Source organism: Hyaena hyaena, unplaced genomic scaffold (genome assembly GCF_003009895.1).
Source record: "Hyaena hyaena isolate Hyena2069 unplaced genomic scaffold, ASM300989v1 scaffold_105, whole genome shotgun sequence".
Lineage (NCBI taxonomy): Eukaryota > Metazoa > Chordata > Mammalia > Carnivora > Hyaenidae > Hyaena > Hyaena hyaena.
The window spans coordinates 1,244,198-1,259,133 of record NW_024080737.1 but is presented as its reverse complement, the minus strand read 5'-3'; the positions used below and the strand labels follow the sequence as shown (position 1 = coordinate 1,259,133).

Sequence of the window (14,936 nt, the reverse complement as noted above, 5' to 3'; positions counted from 1 at the left end):
TTCCTTGTGGTAAGTAGAGGCTTAATGTGTTGGCTCATTTTACATTTTCCTGTTTTTAGTTTCTCATTTACAACTTAATAAAAATCTTAGCTAGAAATTATTCTTAGCCAGTAAAAATCTGCTGGTTGTCCTTTTTGGTAAATGATTTTAAATTGGAAAGAATAATGTACAAGGTTTGAAGTTAACCAGAATATGGAGGTTGGATTCATACCCAGAATTCTTGTGAAAGGTCTTATTTGTTGAGTATGATTAAACTTTGCTTTTTAAAGTTTATATTTTCCCTAGGCGTCCTTATGAGAAACACATGAATAAGTATATCATCTTTATTATTCGACATTACTATGTAGATTTCTCACACATGTAAATGTGCATTTTTGTAGTTCCTGAAATGCTAATTAAATGTCCGTGACAGGGACAGGCATGGTGTGGGTCTGGTACAGAGCAGCGTGGCGGGCCTCGGCCTGCATGTGCCTGCTGTGCTGTCCTGCCCGCCCACTTGCTGCATTTTCAGTGTGCGTGCCGGTCACTGCTGTTTCTGGAGACACAAAGGATGCATAGACCTATACGTATATATAGAGAACTAATCTACAGGTCTATCTCTTGGGGCTCTAGGGGATTATCTCTACTTCTTTGGACTCCCAGGCAGGGGAATTAATTGAAGATTAGGGTTTTTTGAGTGGTTTGTTTAGATTTTCATTGATGTGGTTAGAGACTAACTTCTCATTGGCTTTCATGAGTGCTCATTGCATCTCTTCTCTGACCTTTGCCTCCTTTTAATGGATTCTGAATTTGGATTCTTACCCAAGCTTTTTTAACTTAAACATTTACCTACAGAGTGTTTCATAAAATTCATCCTTAAAAGAGTGGTGGACTGGAACCCCGAATACTTGGCTTGTAGGTCTGGTTTCTTCATTTGCCAAGGAGCTGTGGCCTGGAAGCTGGCTGAAGTGAGGCTCTGACATCTGCTGACAGATGGTGCGCTATTGATGAAGTGATAGTTCCTAGAGTGGACAGCCAGGCACATAGCATCTAGTTTGCATTTCCTCTGGCTGAGATTGCAGTATGCAGATGACTGCTACCCAGGTTACCCTTCAGAATGGTATGTTCTCTGGCAAAACATTCTTTCCATAAAAGAATATCGGAGTGCATGGAAATTTTTCTTAAGGATTTAACTGACATTTCTAATCTAGTATATTTACCATGGCAGGTGATTTGTCGGTTAAAATAATGGCTAAGCAATAACGTTTGTATTTGGTTTTAATTGCAGGTGTTTTTAAATGGGTTCTGAGAAGCTTTAGCTTTAGTGCAGAGTATTTCTAAAATCCAGTAAGAGATGTTACTGTTAGCAGTTAATCATTTTCTTCATTAATAAGAAAAATTTTGGATTGTTATTGAAATCTTTTAATCACTGCTGTTTCTGTTCAAGTGCTGCTTACTTGCCAACATAATTTTTATTCAGATGATTCTTCCTATCTTATGGAGGTGGAGATTACACACACACACACACACACACCCTTATAATGAAAGATCAGATAAAAACTAATTGAGATTAAATGCACAAAATACTTTTATTACTCTAAGCAAGTAAGTCAAATTGCAGTTCCAATTAGACATCTTCAGCTCATTTATGCATACAGTAGTTCACTGGATTGAATACACAATGAACAACTGAAGGATGATCCATTTCCATCATTAATCTGGTACCTCCGGGCAAAAACCCAACTGTTTCCTTATTAGAATACAGGTAGTAGTAACAAAAAAGAAAATTCATTGGTGTTTCACACTAATGCTTTAAGATTTAGAACTTAATCCTGAAATACGTATTTGGAAATGGTGACAGAAAATAGCATTTTAAGCTGATAGTATAATCTTTAAGTGTCAGAGTGATTTCTATACGGGGTACTGGCTAGCCAGAAAATTAGAATTTTGTACATGCTCCTGTGTCCAAATAGAGAGCTAGGATCCCACCCCCAAAGTTTTCCCTCTTTACAGGTACACACGGTATAGTCTCACAATTTTTCTCAAGTGGCATACTCATTAGGGTAGGTAACCAGTAATGGCAAGGTTAGACCTCCACTTCTGTGTGCAACAGGGTGAGGCCCCTTTAATCCATGCAGAGAGCTTTCATGCATTTAGTTTAGTGCATATAACGTGGTTCTAGAATGAGGAAATTCTTTAACATGTGTTTTTCACTAGGCAAGTTAATTCACCCAGCATATTCTGAATAGTGATAGCATTTTTCACAAAAGTCTGTGATTCACTTTCATGTTAACTGCTCAAACACCAACATCATATTGTAAAATCCCAGCGTTAATTAAACAGCAAACATTTGCCTTTGTGGGTATTTTACAGGTTTACTTTAAAAACTGAGCATTTGTATATTTATTTTTAAAGCTCAAATATTTAAACTTGCAGAAGCTGCGCCTACAAGCAGTCAGAAGTGTAAAGCAGGTTTTAATGTAGTCAAAAGTGAACACTTCAATTGCAGATACGTTACATTTTATTCAAAGCTAAGCTTCCATAGCAGTGTAATCCTACCTTTCATAAATTAGCCGTCATGTCTCAGGTTAAAGATTGGGTGTTCATCCTTTCACTGTCTCTAGGTGTGAATGGACAGAACATTAATATAATCTTAATAGAGACGCCTTGGGTCAATTACAATACAGGGCCATTCTTGGGGCCGAGCAACAGTGAATATTTTTAAAAGGTAATGGAAGCAGATACTTAAGAATTTAAGTTTTGTTGAATGACAAGTGAGACAAACCTTGATAACCTTAATGTGAAGATAGAAAGAAAAAAAAAAAAAAAGGAAAATTGTTTTCTTCTCCTGAGTAAGACTACTGAGTGAACATAGCCTCCTCTTTCTGATGCAATCCATATTGCATCTGTGGATTTTATTCATTTGAAAAAATAGATCTGTACAGCCTTCTTTAAGTTACCGAATGCCTGAAGGCAAGTCTTCCCCTCAGATACTTTCTATGGCATAAGCATGAGGTGTACAGAGCAATGCAAGAGTAGGTGACTCCAGTCCAAGATAAGAAAATAGAATGGATTTTCTTGGTTGTGAGTTTTCAGATGTGCTCGTTATTCAGGTGCACAGTGGTAGCGACAGCAGATACCTCAGAATCCAGGAATACTAGAGGTTGAGCAGCAGGCTGCTAAGTGACTCCAAAGACTGGCTAGTAACACCGTTCTGTACCAGTGTAGACTGCAGTTGTAACCATGCGGGTCCTGTGGCTCATGCACTGCTTTATGATCTATAGTCCTTTTTGCTGTAGGGCTTGTTTCGCAATATGTTATCGATCTCATTTACCACGTGTGATGTCATCTTTGGGAGAACCTAGAGCATGAGAAGTACAAAGGATATGGTTGGTTAGTACCTGATTATTTTGTTCTTTGTGCTTAATATTGAGCAAAGTTGTCTAGACTTGCGTGCATTTATAAACCACAACTAGAACGTAAGCTCCCTAGCAGACTGTAGGCTCCTTGAGGTCAGGGACCTTTTTTGTCTCCGCCACTGAATCTCCTGTGATAAGAGTGCTTGGCTCATAGTTAGTGCTTCCCAGTATTACTTAACTGAATAAAGGCAAAGTGTATAAATGAAGGCTCATAGAAATACAATGAGTCACATGATTTTGGATTTTCTAATGCCCACATAAATGTGAAAAGAAACATGTGAAATTCATATTTTTACCCCATTTTGTCTAAAACATTTCAACATGTAGCTGCTATAGAAAATGAAGATGCTGTATGTTTTTTAAGTACGAAGTCTTTCAAATCCAATACCTGTAACACTTAGAGTACATCTGCATTCTGACAAGGGGGTTTCGTGCACTAAAAAGCCGTATGCGGCTAGAGGCTAAGGTTGTGGGTGGCACAGGGTTGTGGATGGCACAGGTCTAAAGACTAAGATTCTTTGCCACTGGTGGTCACAACTGGTGAGGGATGGCCAGGGGTTAACAGGCATCCCTCGTTAGATGGAATGGCTTGTAAAACAGAGAAGTCTGTGAGATGGAGTGAAGAAGGTGTAGAGTGGGTGGTGATGGTAAAATCATGGAAAGGGGAAATTGGGATGAACAGCGCGGAAGGCCTCGAATGCCAGTCTTTGGAGTTGGGACTTATTCTGTTGTCAGTGGGGACCTGGCGGACTTCTGAGCTGGCAGTGGCCTTGTCAGGCACCTGGAGGTGGTTTGAAGGAAACTGAAAGGGAATGCAGACGTTAGAAATTTCTTGCGTTGGAACCAGAGATGATAAAAGCATGAATTAGTGGCAGTGAAGTAGAAAAGGACAGTGGATTGGAAGGACATTTTGGAGGATGATGATTTCAAGCCTAGAAGGACAGAGGTGCAGCTGAGGGAGATGGGGAGCCACGGTAGTTTGGAGTACAAGAAGTTTGAAGTAGCAGGTTGAGTTTAAGGTGCCTGTGGAGGATCCACAAAGGCACGGCTCTTAGGCAGCTGCGTGCAGCTGTGGGTTAGTGCTGGCAGGAGGATTGGAGTGGAGGGTTTGTGAGTCATTTGTGTAGACATGCCAACTGAAGCCCTGGGAGAGGATGAGATCACCCAAGGCCAGCGTTTATCATCAGGGGGACCAAGGGCACACATTACACCATAAGACGAGGGACAAAGGCAGACTTTTTCATAGGAATAGACTGACCCTGTGTGGAGACTGTGGCAAAATACAATCGCGATGGCCAGTTCTGAGGTTTCGGCCTCACCCTTCCTCTGCTGCAATCATGCTGGCTGGGGTGACCTCGTCTCCACTCAAGTGCTTTTCTCAAAAGCCTTAGGGTTTGGCAGAGTAGTAGAGCTCCTCTGCCTAAGAAACTAGTTCTGGTTAACGTTTTCCTGTCTGAAGCTAAAGGGATAGTTTCATTTCCCACCAGCTTTGGAACCTCAGAGAATTGAAACTAGTGTGTTCTTGCAAATGAGACTACAATAAAGAGACCCAAATCTAGAAACTAGATTTGTGGGAAGTTTTGTCTAAAATATAATGGGTTAGCCATGTGAGGGGGAAAAAGAAATTCTTCCATTACACCAAAATAAATTTCAGATAGAGATTTAAACATTAAAAAAAGAAACCATAAAAGTACTTGAATAAAACATGAAAAAATGTATATATAGCATTGTAAGACTTAGGTTTTTAAGAGAAGCCGTACATCCAGAATTTTATGTGAAGTTGCCCAATATTTTAATGTTGGCAACTGTTGTAAAACATTTTCATCCACTGCAGATTACACAAACATCCCACAGGCTACCAGTTTGGCAACCTTGCTGCTCTGCTGACTGGAATAATTGGTGGATTGAGGCTTACCAGGGAAGGAGAGCAGTGCGGGGAGATGAGCCCTGGATGTGAAGGGGCTGCCTGCTGGGAAGCCTGAGTAGGTGATGGGGAGCCTTGGAAGGGAGAGCATTGCTTCTCTCCACCTTCTAGGTGGACGTGGGGAGAATGGGGGCCTGCGCAGGGGATGGCGGCCTACCTGCAGGTGTGGTTCCTTCTCTCAGGTCTCCCATTTGTCGAGGCTCTGATTTACATGTCCCTCCAGTTTATGCTGGCCGTAGGCACATTCCGTCCCTAGGAGCAGCTGGTTTCTCGTGCCCATTCGAAATTTCCTTTAACCACTTTTGGCGCGGCACACTTCCTGTCCTGCTGCCAATCCCACCCCAGGCGCCCTGTCACAATTCCCCTAGGGTGGAAGTTTTGGTGCTGGGCTGGCCAGAGGTGGGAGCAGAAAGGGGTAGGGGATGATAAAGCCTCCAAGGTAGCAGCCTCCCAGCGGGGGTAACCTCCCTTCCCCCCCCCCATCTTGCTATCAGCCTGGGCCTTGCTAGGGAGGAAGTGCTTTGAGAAGATGACTGACTCCGGAGTTTTCCTCTGAAATACATCTTCTGCTACCTGGAGTACTCCCACAGCCCAGGAGTGACTTCTTTTTACCATTCGCAGGCAGTGGTAACTCCCCCTGGGATGACAGTGGTCACTGTTACCCTGATAGGAATCTCAGCTCCTTCCTTCTCTGGCTGAGCCATCAGCAAGTCTTGTCTGTGTCCAAAGCCTGGGAAGTCCATCCACTTCACCTCCATAGCCACCATCCTAGATAATCCAAGCCAGCATCTCCTGTCATCTGGACAACTTCCTTTGCCTTTCATCATTCCACTTTCTACAGAGCAGCCAGTCTTTAAAAATTCAAATAACAGCATGTCCTTAAAACACTCCAAAGGATCTGTTGCATGTACAACAAAACTAACCTTTTTTAGTGTCCTGTGAAATCCGTCTCCTGCCTGACTCCACTTTAATGCATTCGCTGTCCCTTTTGCTCACTACTTGTTGGCCTCATTAGCCGTAGGCTGGCAGTTCCTGGAAAAAGCCAAGTTCCTTCTGACCCCCAGGTCTTTGCACTGTTCTCCACTGTGTCTGGAATGCTTTTGCATAGGTTTTTCATATACTGTGTTCTCCTCTTCTGGACTTACAGATACACCTATTCCAGAGGGCCCTTTGGCACAAACATTATCTAAAGTAGGCCTGCCCATTTCTCAGTCTCTATTATAGAATCCTCTTTAGTTACCGAAGAGTCCTTACATTTTGAAATTATTTCATGTTTATTACATGCTTCTCCTGCTGGAATGTAAACTCCTTAAAGCCTGGACAGTATCTTTGTTATAGCGTCTCCAGTGCCTGGTGCATAGTAGTAGGCTCTGAAAGATCTGAATGAACTAAGGTATAGATTTCTGCTTCACTCTCAGCCAGCCCATGATCTCGTGAGGGCAAAGACTGGTTCTTTCCTCAGTACCTTCTCTGCCGAGCATGGTGCCAGACATACCATACATACTAAATAATTTGGAATTGAAATCATTGGATTGAATTTCAATTGTGTACAGACTGTTCCTCTTTTCATCCTTGTCATTGTGTAGGCTTATCTCTTCCCAGAACATGAGTGAAAGTAAAGTAGGGGTAACTTTCATAAGAGGGGCCATTCCCCACATAGGATGGAAGCCCATAGAATTCCAGGAGGAGTTGGGGGGCTGGAGGTGTTCTTCAAAGCAGGGGCAGCTGCACAGGCCCTAAGAAAGTGATGGTGGGAGGGAGGTCATTTATCGCCCAGCATATTTTGGACTGTTCGCCAAAAGGGTTTAAAAAACGGCGTAAGTTTAGTCAAGTTTGTTTGCACCTCCATATGTTTCCTTTTGGAAGGGTTAATGGGGCCTGTTTGAGGAACGGGCAGGCAGGGGAGACCTTTCCGTTCCCCAGTGAGCAGTAGGAAAATAGACAACCATGCCTGTTTCGGCAGGTGCTGGCTGTGGCAAGAGTAGTGGGCATGCTCCTTAGGACCCTCAGGGCTGAGAGGGGGGCAGGCTCAGGACTGAGGTAGGGCCTTTGGGGCAGGGGATGGTCACAGCAGCCATTAACCTCTCCCTCTCCACAGCCAGAACCCCCAGGAACATCTCTCTCCCCCTTTCCCTCTCGCTGCCACTACAGGCTCCTACCCAATCTAGTCCACTTCTTCCCCAGGGAAGGAGGCTAGTCCTGAATTTGCTGCTAGGAAGATGCGATCCTGGAAATCCAGAATAGAATTTTGAGCATATATCCTCTTACACTGTGGGAAACATTCAACAGGTATTTGTTGACTAAGGGACACAGTATGCTCGGAACTGGAAAATCGATGGAGTTGCCAGAAAGTCTCTGAATTCCAGGAGCTCACAGTCCAGCAGGGAGACCGGTAATCCTACTACATGATCACAAATGCGGTGGTGGGGAGGAGGAATACAGGGTACTATGGGAGCAGAAAGGGGTGAGGGCCTTGGCACAGTGTAGATTGGCAAATATTTGTAGGAAGAACTAATGAATAATTTTAGGCAGGTTATTAAGCAGGTTTTTTTGGTCAGTCACCCAGTGTAACATTGCTTGGGTCTTGGAATGCACCGTCTCACAAACCACCCTGAAGAATGTGCTTTGACAATATCGCCTGTCCATAAGAGGACACCCTGGATCCATGTACAGTAAAAGTTCGGTTGCTTCTTGAGCCTTTGTGTCCCCTCTTATCCTCTCTACTCCCCCCCCCCCCAATAGGATCAGGTGGCCTTTCCCTCTGTTAGAGGACTTCAGGTAGCTGTGACACAATAAAGGACAGAGGTGGAAAGAGATGGGACACGGCCTGGGGACATCTTCAGAAGACCATGGTATTCCCTGGAGTTTTCTGGAAAGGGCTGTAGTACTTGCCTGAATGGCACCGAGGTTTTCAATGAGTTGTTCGGGAGTGGATGATCCCAGGAGCACGGAACTCACACCCTCGTTTCTCAGGCACCATGCTGGGAAGAAAGAAACTTGGTCAGGATGTCAGAGCACTTCTGCTTATTGATTAGCTTATAAACACCACCTGTAACTCCAGTTGTTGCAACCAGAACTTACTTTTGGGGGAGGACAGACTGTGCTTTCCAGGGTTAGAGACCTCAGCAGCAACCCCTGTCATGGAGAGGGTTTAGTAGAATCTCTGCATTTGAGTTGAGGGCTTAGGGCTTGTACACTTTCTACAGGAGTTCTGGCCCCAACGATTGGGATATCCAAGCCAGCTGTCCACCCCAGCAACACATTTTTGCTCTTGAAAACAACAGACCCTGCTTCCTGGCAGATACCTGCATTTCTGTTTCCATTTTCGCTCACAGTCTCCTGGCTTTACATCTAACTCCTGTTGTTTTCCTCATCTGTTATGTAGACCCTGGGTGTCTTGTTCCTTTGCTTCCATATACCTGTCAAACTTCTCTAGCCTGAGATTCAACCTTTGTTGATTATCTGCTTACTCTCACCAATTTCCAACCTCTTCCTCTGCGTCTCTAGCAACCTCCACCCTTAAACCCTCATATCTAGCCCTGGCCCCTCTCTCAGCAGATGACCTGGCATCCTTCTCTATGTAGAAAAGTGCAAGCACATATCTGTGTCCTCTGTTTTCAGATGAGGTGTCTAGTCTGCCCTGGATCCAACTCCTTTTGCCCTTTCTTAAGACATTGTTTCCTTCTTGTTCCTTTCTCTCCTGAATATTCTTATTACTTTCTTCCTCTTTATCAAATTTGTCCCATCCTAAGTTAGCCTCCTCAGGCCCCTCATACTTTACTAGCTACTGCCTCACCCTTTCCTCCCATAAGCTTCTAAAAGACTAGACTCCCTCAGACGCTTTCTTTGCCTCCCAGGTTCCTTCTCAACTGTGTCAGAAATTCACGTTCCCTAGGAACCTCTGGTTACAGTAGATGTCTCCATTCATAGAGGTCTGGAACTAGAAGTTTCTGGAGGCTCCTAGATGCAGTGTCTGCTGGACATCCTGCTAGGTGTCCCCCAGGCACTGCACACTCCTTGCTACTTAACTAAGTCTGTCTTTCTTGTGTTCCCAGCCTCATTTAGTGGCCTTCCCGGCCACTGGGGCTTCTAATCCCCAAACCAGGGAGTTATCCTTAGAAACTGTTCTTTTCTGAGCCCACATCCCCTTTTAATTACCGCATCTAGTTGATTATTCCTCCTAAATTCTTCTTTAATCCAGTAGCTCTTGCATTGCAGCATGCATCAGAAGCACCGAGAGGGCTTGTGATACCATTACTGGGAGCAGCCCTCCTTTTGGTCCTAGAGGAAGTTCTGAGGTCAAAGCAGGGCACTGGGAAGATTATTGCCCATAAACTACCTGACGCCAGCAACAGCCAGTTTTCCTCATGAGCTGTAGGACATAGGAGGACCCACTGGGTAGAGCTGGCCAGTGTGATGGGTAACACGTGCAGGTGATTCAAGATAATCCACAACTAACCAAGTGTCATTAGCAGTCCTATTCAGAATGCCTATGATCAGGGTGTGAAAGCTGGCTCCTGTGCAGGTGGGTGCCATGGGAGCCAGCCCACGGCTGGGTTCAAGTAGTTTGTTTCTTGCCAAAGGATTCCCTTCCCCTACACGCCTCTGACAGATCAAAGGCAACATGCCTGGAAATAATTTCCCTCTTGGTTTGAGAGTTCTGTGCTTAAAAGCAAAACTACTTGTTTATGAAGAAAGACATCTAGGGACACAGAGGGAGGAAAGGGAGAATCAGAGCATGTTTTAACTTAGACTGTAAAGAACATCTTTCATGTGTAACATCTAGTGAAAGTCTAAATCTGGTAAAGATTTCCTGTTTAGAAAGACAATATTCTGTCTTTCAGAGCTAAATTCAATACTCCCTGTCACGCTACCACCTAGAACCATACTTACGACCATGTTGGAAGAATAGATGTTTCTGTGCCTGTCACTTTGATCACATGCCGTGGCTAGGAATGGACAGAGTTTTAGGTCCAGGGTGTCTTAATTCTTTGCAAAAATAGCATCATCATTGTTACCACTTCCTGGTCACCTACTCTTTGCTATATATATATAACTTAGCTTTACTCTACAAATTTATAAGGTATCTATTATACCCCTTTTATAGATGAGAAAATTGATAGCAGGTTAAATTACTTGCTCCTGGTCAAACAGCTAATACTTTTTAACTGTGCTTGTTGAAGTTACAGGAATGCTAATAAATCTATCATTCTTTGACTTTTGTTTTTTTAAAAAGGATTAAAACAAGTCCTGTGTATATAATTTTAGGTAAATTATATTCCCCTCCTTCAACCCAACCACCACCTATTTCTACCTCTGATTGCAGCCATTTTTCCCTGCCTTCCAACCAGACAGATCATGCATCTATCACAAATACTCCATCACGTCATTTTGTTTTCATAAAACTTATCTTGAGCTTTTTATCTCCTTGTTTCACGGTATCAGATTAGCCCCAATTCCTGCTCTTTCTTAATCTTGAGGATTTTTTTTTTCTAGACCCTACACCCATTCTATTCTTTTCCCATAGCTACTCTGTGGATTATTTTTTTTTCCACCTACGGTTTCTTTTGTAAAGGGGAGATAATGACAGCAGATACGCTGTTAACATCTGTAAGGTAAGGCTAGTGATAGCAATACACCTCATGGGAGTGTTTTGATGATTAAGGAGACACAACAGTGAGCTTATATAAAGTGCTGCTGTAGAGCAAGGAGCTGAAAGTCTACAGGCTTTTCTGTTTAATACCTAGCCTCGGAGCCACATGTGGCAGCTCTTGGCAATGTGAGGGGTATTCAGCCTGAATCGAGATGTGCTGTAGGTAGAAAATACATCCTAGATTTTGAAGACTTCGTATGAAAAAATGTAAAATATCTCAACCTTTTTTATGAAAATAATGTTTTGGCTATATTGGGTTGAATAAAATACATTATTAAAATTAAGTTCTCCTATTTCCTTTTTAATTTTTTAGTATGTTCCCTAGAAAATTTTAAGTATGTGGCTCACGTTATATTTCTATTGCACAGCACTGGTACATGTGGGTTTCAACTGCGTGAGTGACTGTGATCTTCGGCTCCACAGTGTTAATAAGAGGACTTTTCTTCATGGCCCCTCAGGAAATTTCAGAGTGAAGTTGGTCCTCTAGGACACGTTTCCCTGTGGCAGTAGCCTTGTGCCCCTGGCACAGCCCTGCTTCTGGCCTCTCACCAGCCCTCCCTCAGCTTCCACAGGGAGGGAAAACCGAGCCAGAAGAAATGGATGTCCCTCAACAATTGAGGGGCACTCACCTCTGACACCGTGAGGATGTGTGTGTTCACTGCCTTGTTCTCCTTTGAACTGTGTTATACAGGACAGGAAGGAAATAAGTGTTTGTAGCATGTAGAAAGTTCTGGGGAACTCTGAAAACTTCATTTTAGATAGTATTAACTGGGAGTCTATGCTTCCGATGTTGGTCTGCCCCTACCCTGGATGTTTTATCACGACAGGGCTGTGAAAACCGTATTTTCGTGACCTAGCATAGCCTCTCCTCCTCGGTCATTTTCTTACCGACAGCCAGCTGAGGTAGTGTGCACCCGAGGCGCTCAGCAATCGGGGAGAGGTCTTTCAGTTTGTTCTGCTGTTTTCGCCCTTCTTCACTTACAATTCTTTCCTTCAGCCACTGGTAGCACTAGGGAGCCAAAGAGCATTTAAAGGTTAATGTCTGGGAAGGGTTGGAGGCAAAGGTTATTAAAGTCCATAAAATACGAGAGCCCCCATGATGGATTCCTGAACCTTCTTCACCAACCTTTATGTTTCATGGTGACAAGGAAGCCTATGCTTTTAGGCAAAGAAATGTTCCCCACGGTCTCTCACTCCTTGTTTATTGGTTCAGGATAGATTGATTTTTGACTAATAGTCACCATTCAAATCCATCAACATGCACACGAGTTGTTAAAATCCTGACATGTAATCAATTATATGTAGTCCACTAAGTGGAGGAAGTAATGTTTCTTATTGCAGTAGCCCAATTTTAGAATGTAGGAAAAAAATGGACATTTCACCAAGGTCTCTTATGTTACCTTTTTGTCAAGAAAGCCAGGTGCCAAACCTTTTTGTGCAAAGAAAGCCATTATCTTACATTCTCTTATAACTATCTTTCTGCCTCTTGCCTTCTATTTACTCCCAGTCTTCTATTCTCACAGCAGGGCTTTATTGTAAGCTCTCTCATCTTCCTAGAAGCAGACAAGGTATAACTGATAGGAACCAAGTACATTTTTAAAATTTTAAAGTGGATAAAGACTATCCCAAATGTGAATTACCTTTTGTATAGTGATTGAAACTTAAAAAGGATCTCAATATGGGAAACTGTCCTTTAAAACCTCTGAGAAGAGACTGACGGATCCGTAACCTATAAAAGTGAGCTAATTTCCCAAATAGGAGGAGAAAAATCTTTTAGAACTTCTCAATGCCTTGCTTTCCAGAAGGTTCTGCTCTTATTAAGAAATGAGAGACAACAGACTGTTCTACACAAAACTAACACTAAGCAGCAACACCCAAAGGTAAAGAATATTTGTAAGAATGTGTTAGTCTGTCTTAGTGAAAATAATAGAAACCATCCCCCCTGTGTGGCAATGTGGACTTTCTCCGCTGCGCGTGTTTGCAAAATCATTGCCACAACAGACCTTTACCTTCCCAAAGGCAATAATGGTCACAGACACTCCATCCACATGATTTCAGTAAGGCTGCTTGCTTTTGTTTTTTAAGTGTTTTTTTTTTCATCACTGGAAGACAGTATTTCCAAAGAAAAGGGTAACCACATTATGTTTTATTATGATTTTTGGAATGATTTTGCAGATGTAAAAAAGAGAAAGGGCAAGCTGCCCCAGTTCTGTTTGCTTCCTAGATCTCAGAGGCTTATGGTCTGGCTCCTCACTCCAGAGTTTGCTTAGGGAGATGGCCAAGAGTTCTCCGAGCCTCAGCTCTGGGAAACCTCTGCTGCTTCCAGGACGAAGGGTGGCCTGTGGCAGCTCTCCAGAGGGGACAGCTGGTGCCAATGGGGAGGAGACGAGCATCCCCATAGGGGCCCAGGGGCCTTCCCTGGCCAGAGCCTCGTGCTGGGTCAGAGAGCCCCTGAACTGACGCTGTCCTTAATGGGAGACATTTCCAATCCTCCCTTTAGTTTCATAACATCTTTCAGGGGACCAGTATCTGAGTGTTAATTCAAAGGCGGGGGGGAAGGGTTGAAAACCAATAGCCAAATGATTGCTTTTTTATTATAAACTAGGATCATTCTTGAGGTTTCAGTATATGTCGCATGTAAGGAATGATTATCACATATGGAACTCCATTTTTGAAATCTTTATCGTGTGGAATGCATTTGTACCCTTAGGATCGAATTACAAGTGTGCATTTACACACATGCACACACCCGCACATAAACAGCATATCGAAAGGCAGCCTTCTAAAAGTAGCAAACATCAGTAGTGGCTCATTGATTGAGACACTGTCTCCCTACATTCAGAACACTATAAATCTCATTGCTTTAATCACTGGAAAACATAAGCAGGCTGGGATTTTTAAAAACTAGACGCATAGTATTTATACTGCTTCCCTCACAATAAAGGAAACAACAGTGTTTTTGGAAATAAATAGCTTTAACTGCTTTACAAGTGGGAAAATGTGAGCATAGAGAGGAGATGAGGCTTAATTAAAACATAAATATGGAAGTGAACCAGTGTTTTTTATAAGAAGATTGGCGGTGGGGATGGTTGTGTGCAATAATAAACCCAGTTTGTTGACTAGGCTGTAATCTATGAATCAAAAGTTGAGTTTTTCCTTCCAGCCCTATTATACTGCTTACGCCAGTGCTGCAGTGATGTGGTTATACGTTCATCTTTCTAACTGAATGGAAGGCAAAGATGGGCCTTCTGTTCATCGCAGCATCTCCAGTCCTGACACAGAGCTTGCCATAGTGGGGAGAGGCTCGGCTGATGGTTCTGTGAGGGAGGAATTGGAGCAACCAGGGCTCCACAGGGTAAAAAGAGATCTCTTCAAATGTTTTGGATTCGGCACAGACACCCTCTCCTTACTCCAGCACAACTCTGCTGATAGTCCTGTGTGACTCCACAATACTTGTGGATTGATTCCACACTGTTTCATAATTCACCACCACCACCCCCCCTCCCTGCATCTCTAACAAGTGCCCAAGTTACCCCTTGAAGGTGGAGACTGACCCTTCTTCCCCGTATCCTCAGCCCTCAGTATAGCCCAGCACTGAGTAGATACTCAGTAAATATTTGTCAAAGAAAAAAATGAGCTTTTTTGTGCAGATTAGTGGGCTATTACTTTTATACATAAGTCACGAAATTCTCCAAAATTTCCTAAAGCCTCTTTCTTTGCCATCTCCCAATGCTGTGACCATTTTACAGGTAATGATGGGGGGTGGGGGTAGGAGTAATCTGTGGGGCTGGCCCAGAAGCCACCAGTTGGCTGTTCGTTAATAATGGATTGAAACTCAGGCAGCAGCTGTAAAGCCATGGACAGAATCAGCCACATGTCATCGCTGGCCCTTTTCTAGAATAATTTAGCATCAAGATAACTCACTACTGTAATTTAAAGTTCAAAATCTTTGGCTCAAAAG

The 14,936-nt window shown here is 43.2% G+C and overlaps 1 protein-coding gene across 1 annotated transcript in view; it reads right to left on the bottom strand.

The window, feature by feature from the left end:
- Positions 1-1,543: 1,543 nt before the first annotated feature.
- The window catches only part of KCNAB1 (potassium voltage-gated channel subfamily A member regulatory beta subunit 1), a 190,908-nt gene continuing 177,515 nt past the window's right edge, over positions 1,544-14,936 (bottom strand). The window contains exons 14-16 of the mRNA XM_039236026.1: positions 11,864-11,984; positions 8,215-8,303; positions 1,544-3,340 (exon numbers count right to left, since the gene is read on the bottom strand). Coding sequence (XP_039091957.1) covers positions 3,251-3,340; positions 8,215-8,303; positions 11,864-11,984 — 300 coding nt within the window. The 3' untranslated portion in view covers positions 1,544-3,250. The remainder of the gene's footprint in view (positions 3,341-8,214; positions 8,304-11,863; positions 11,985-14,936) is intronic.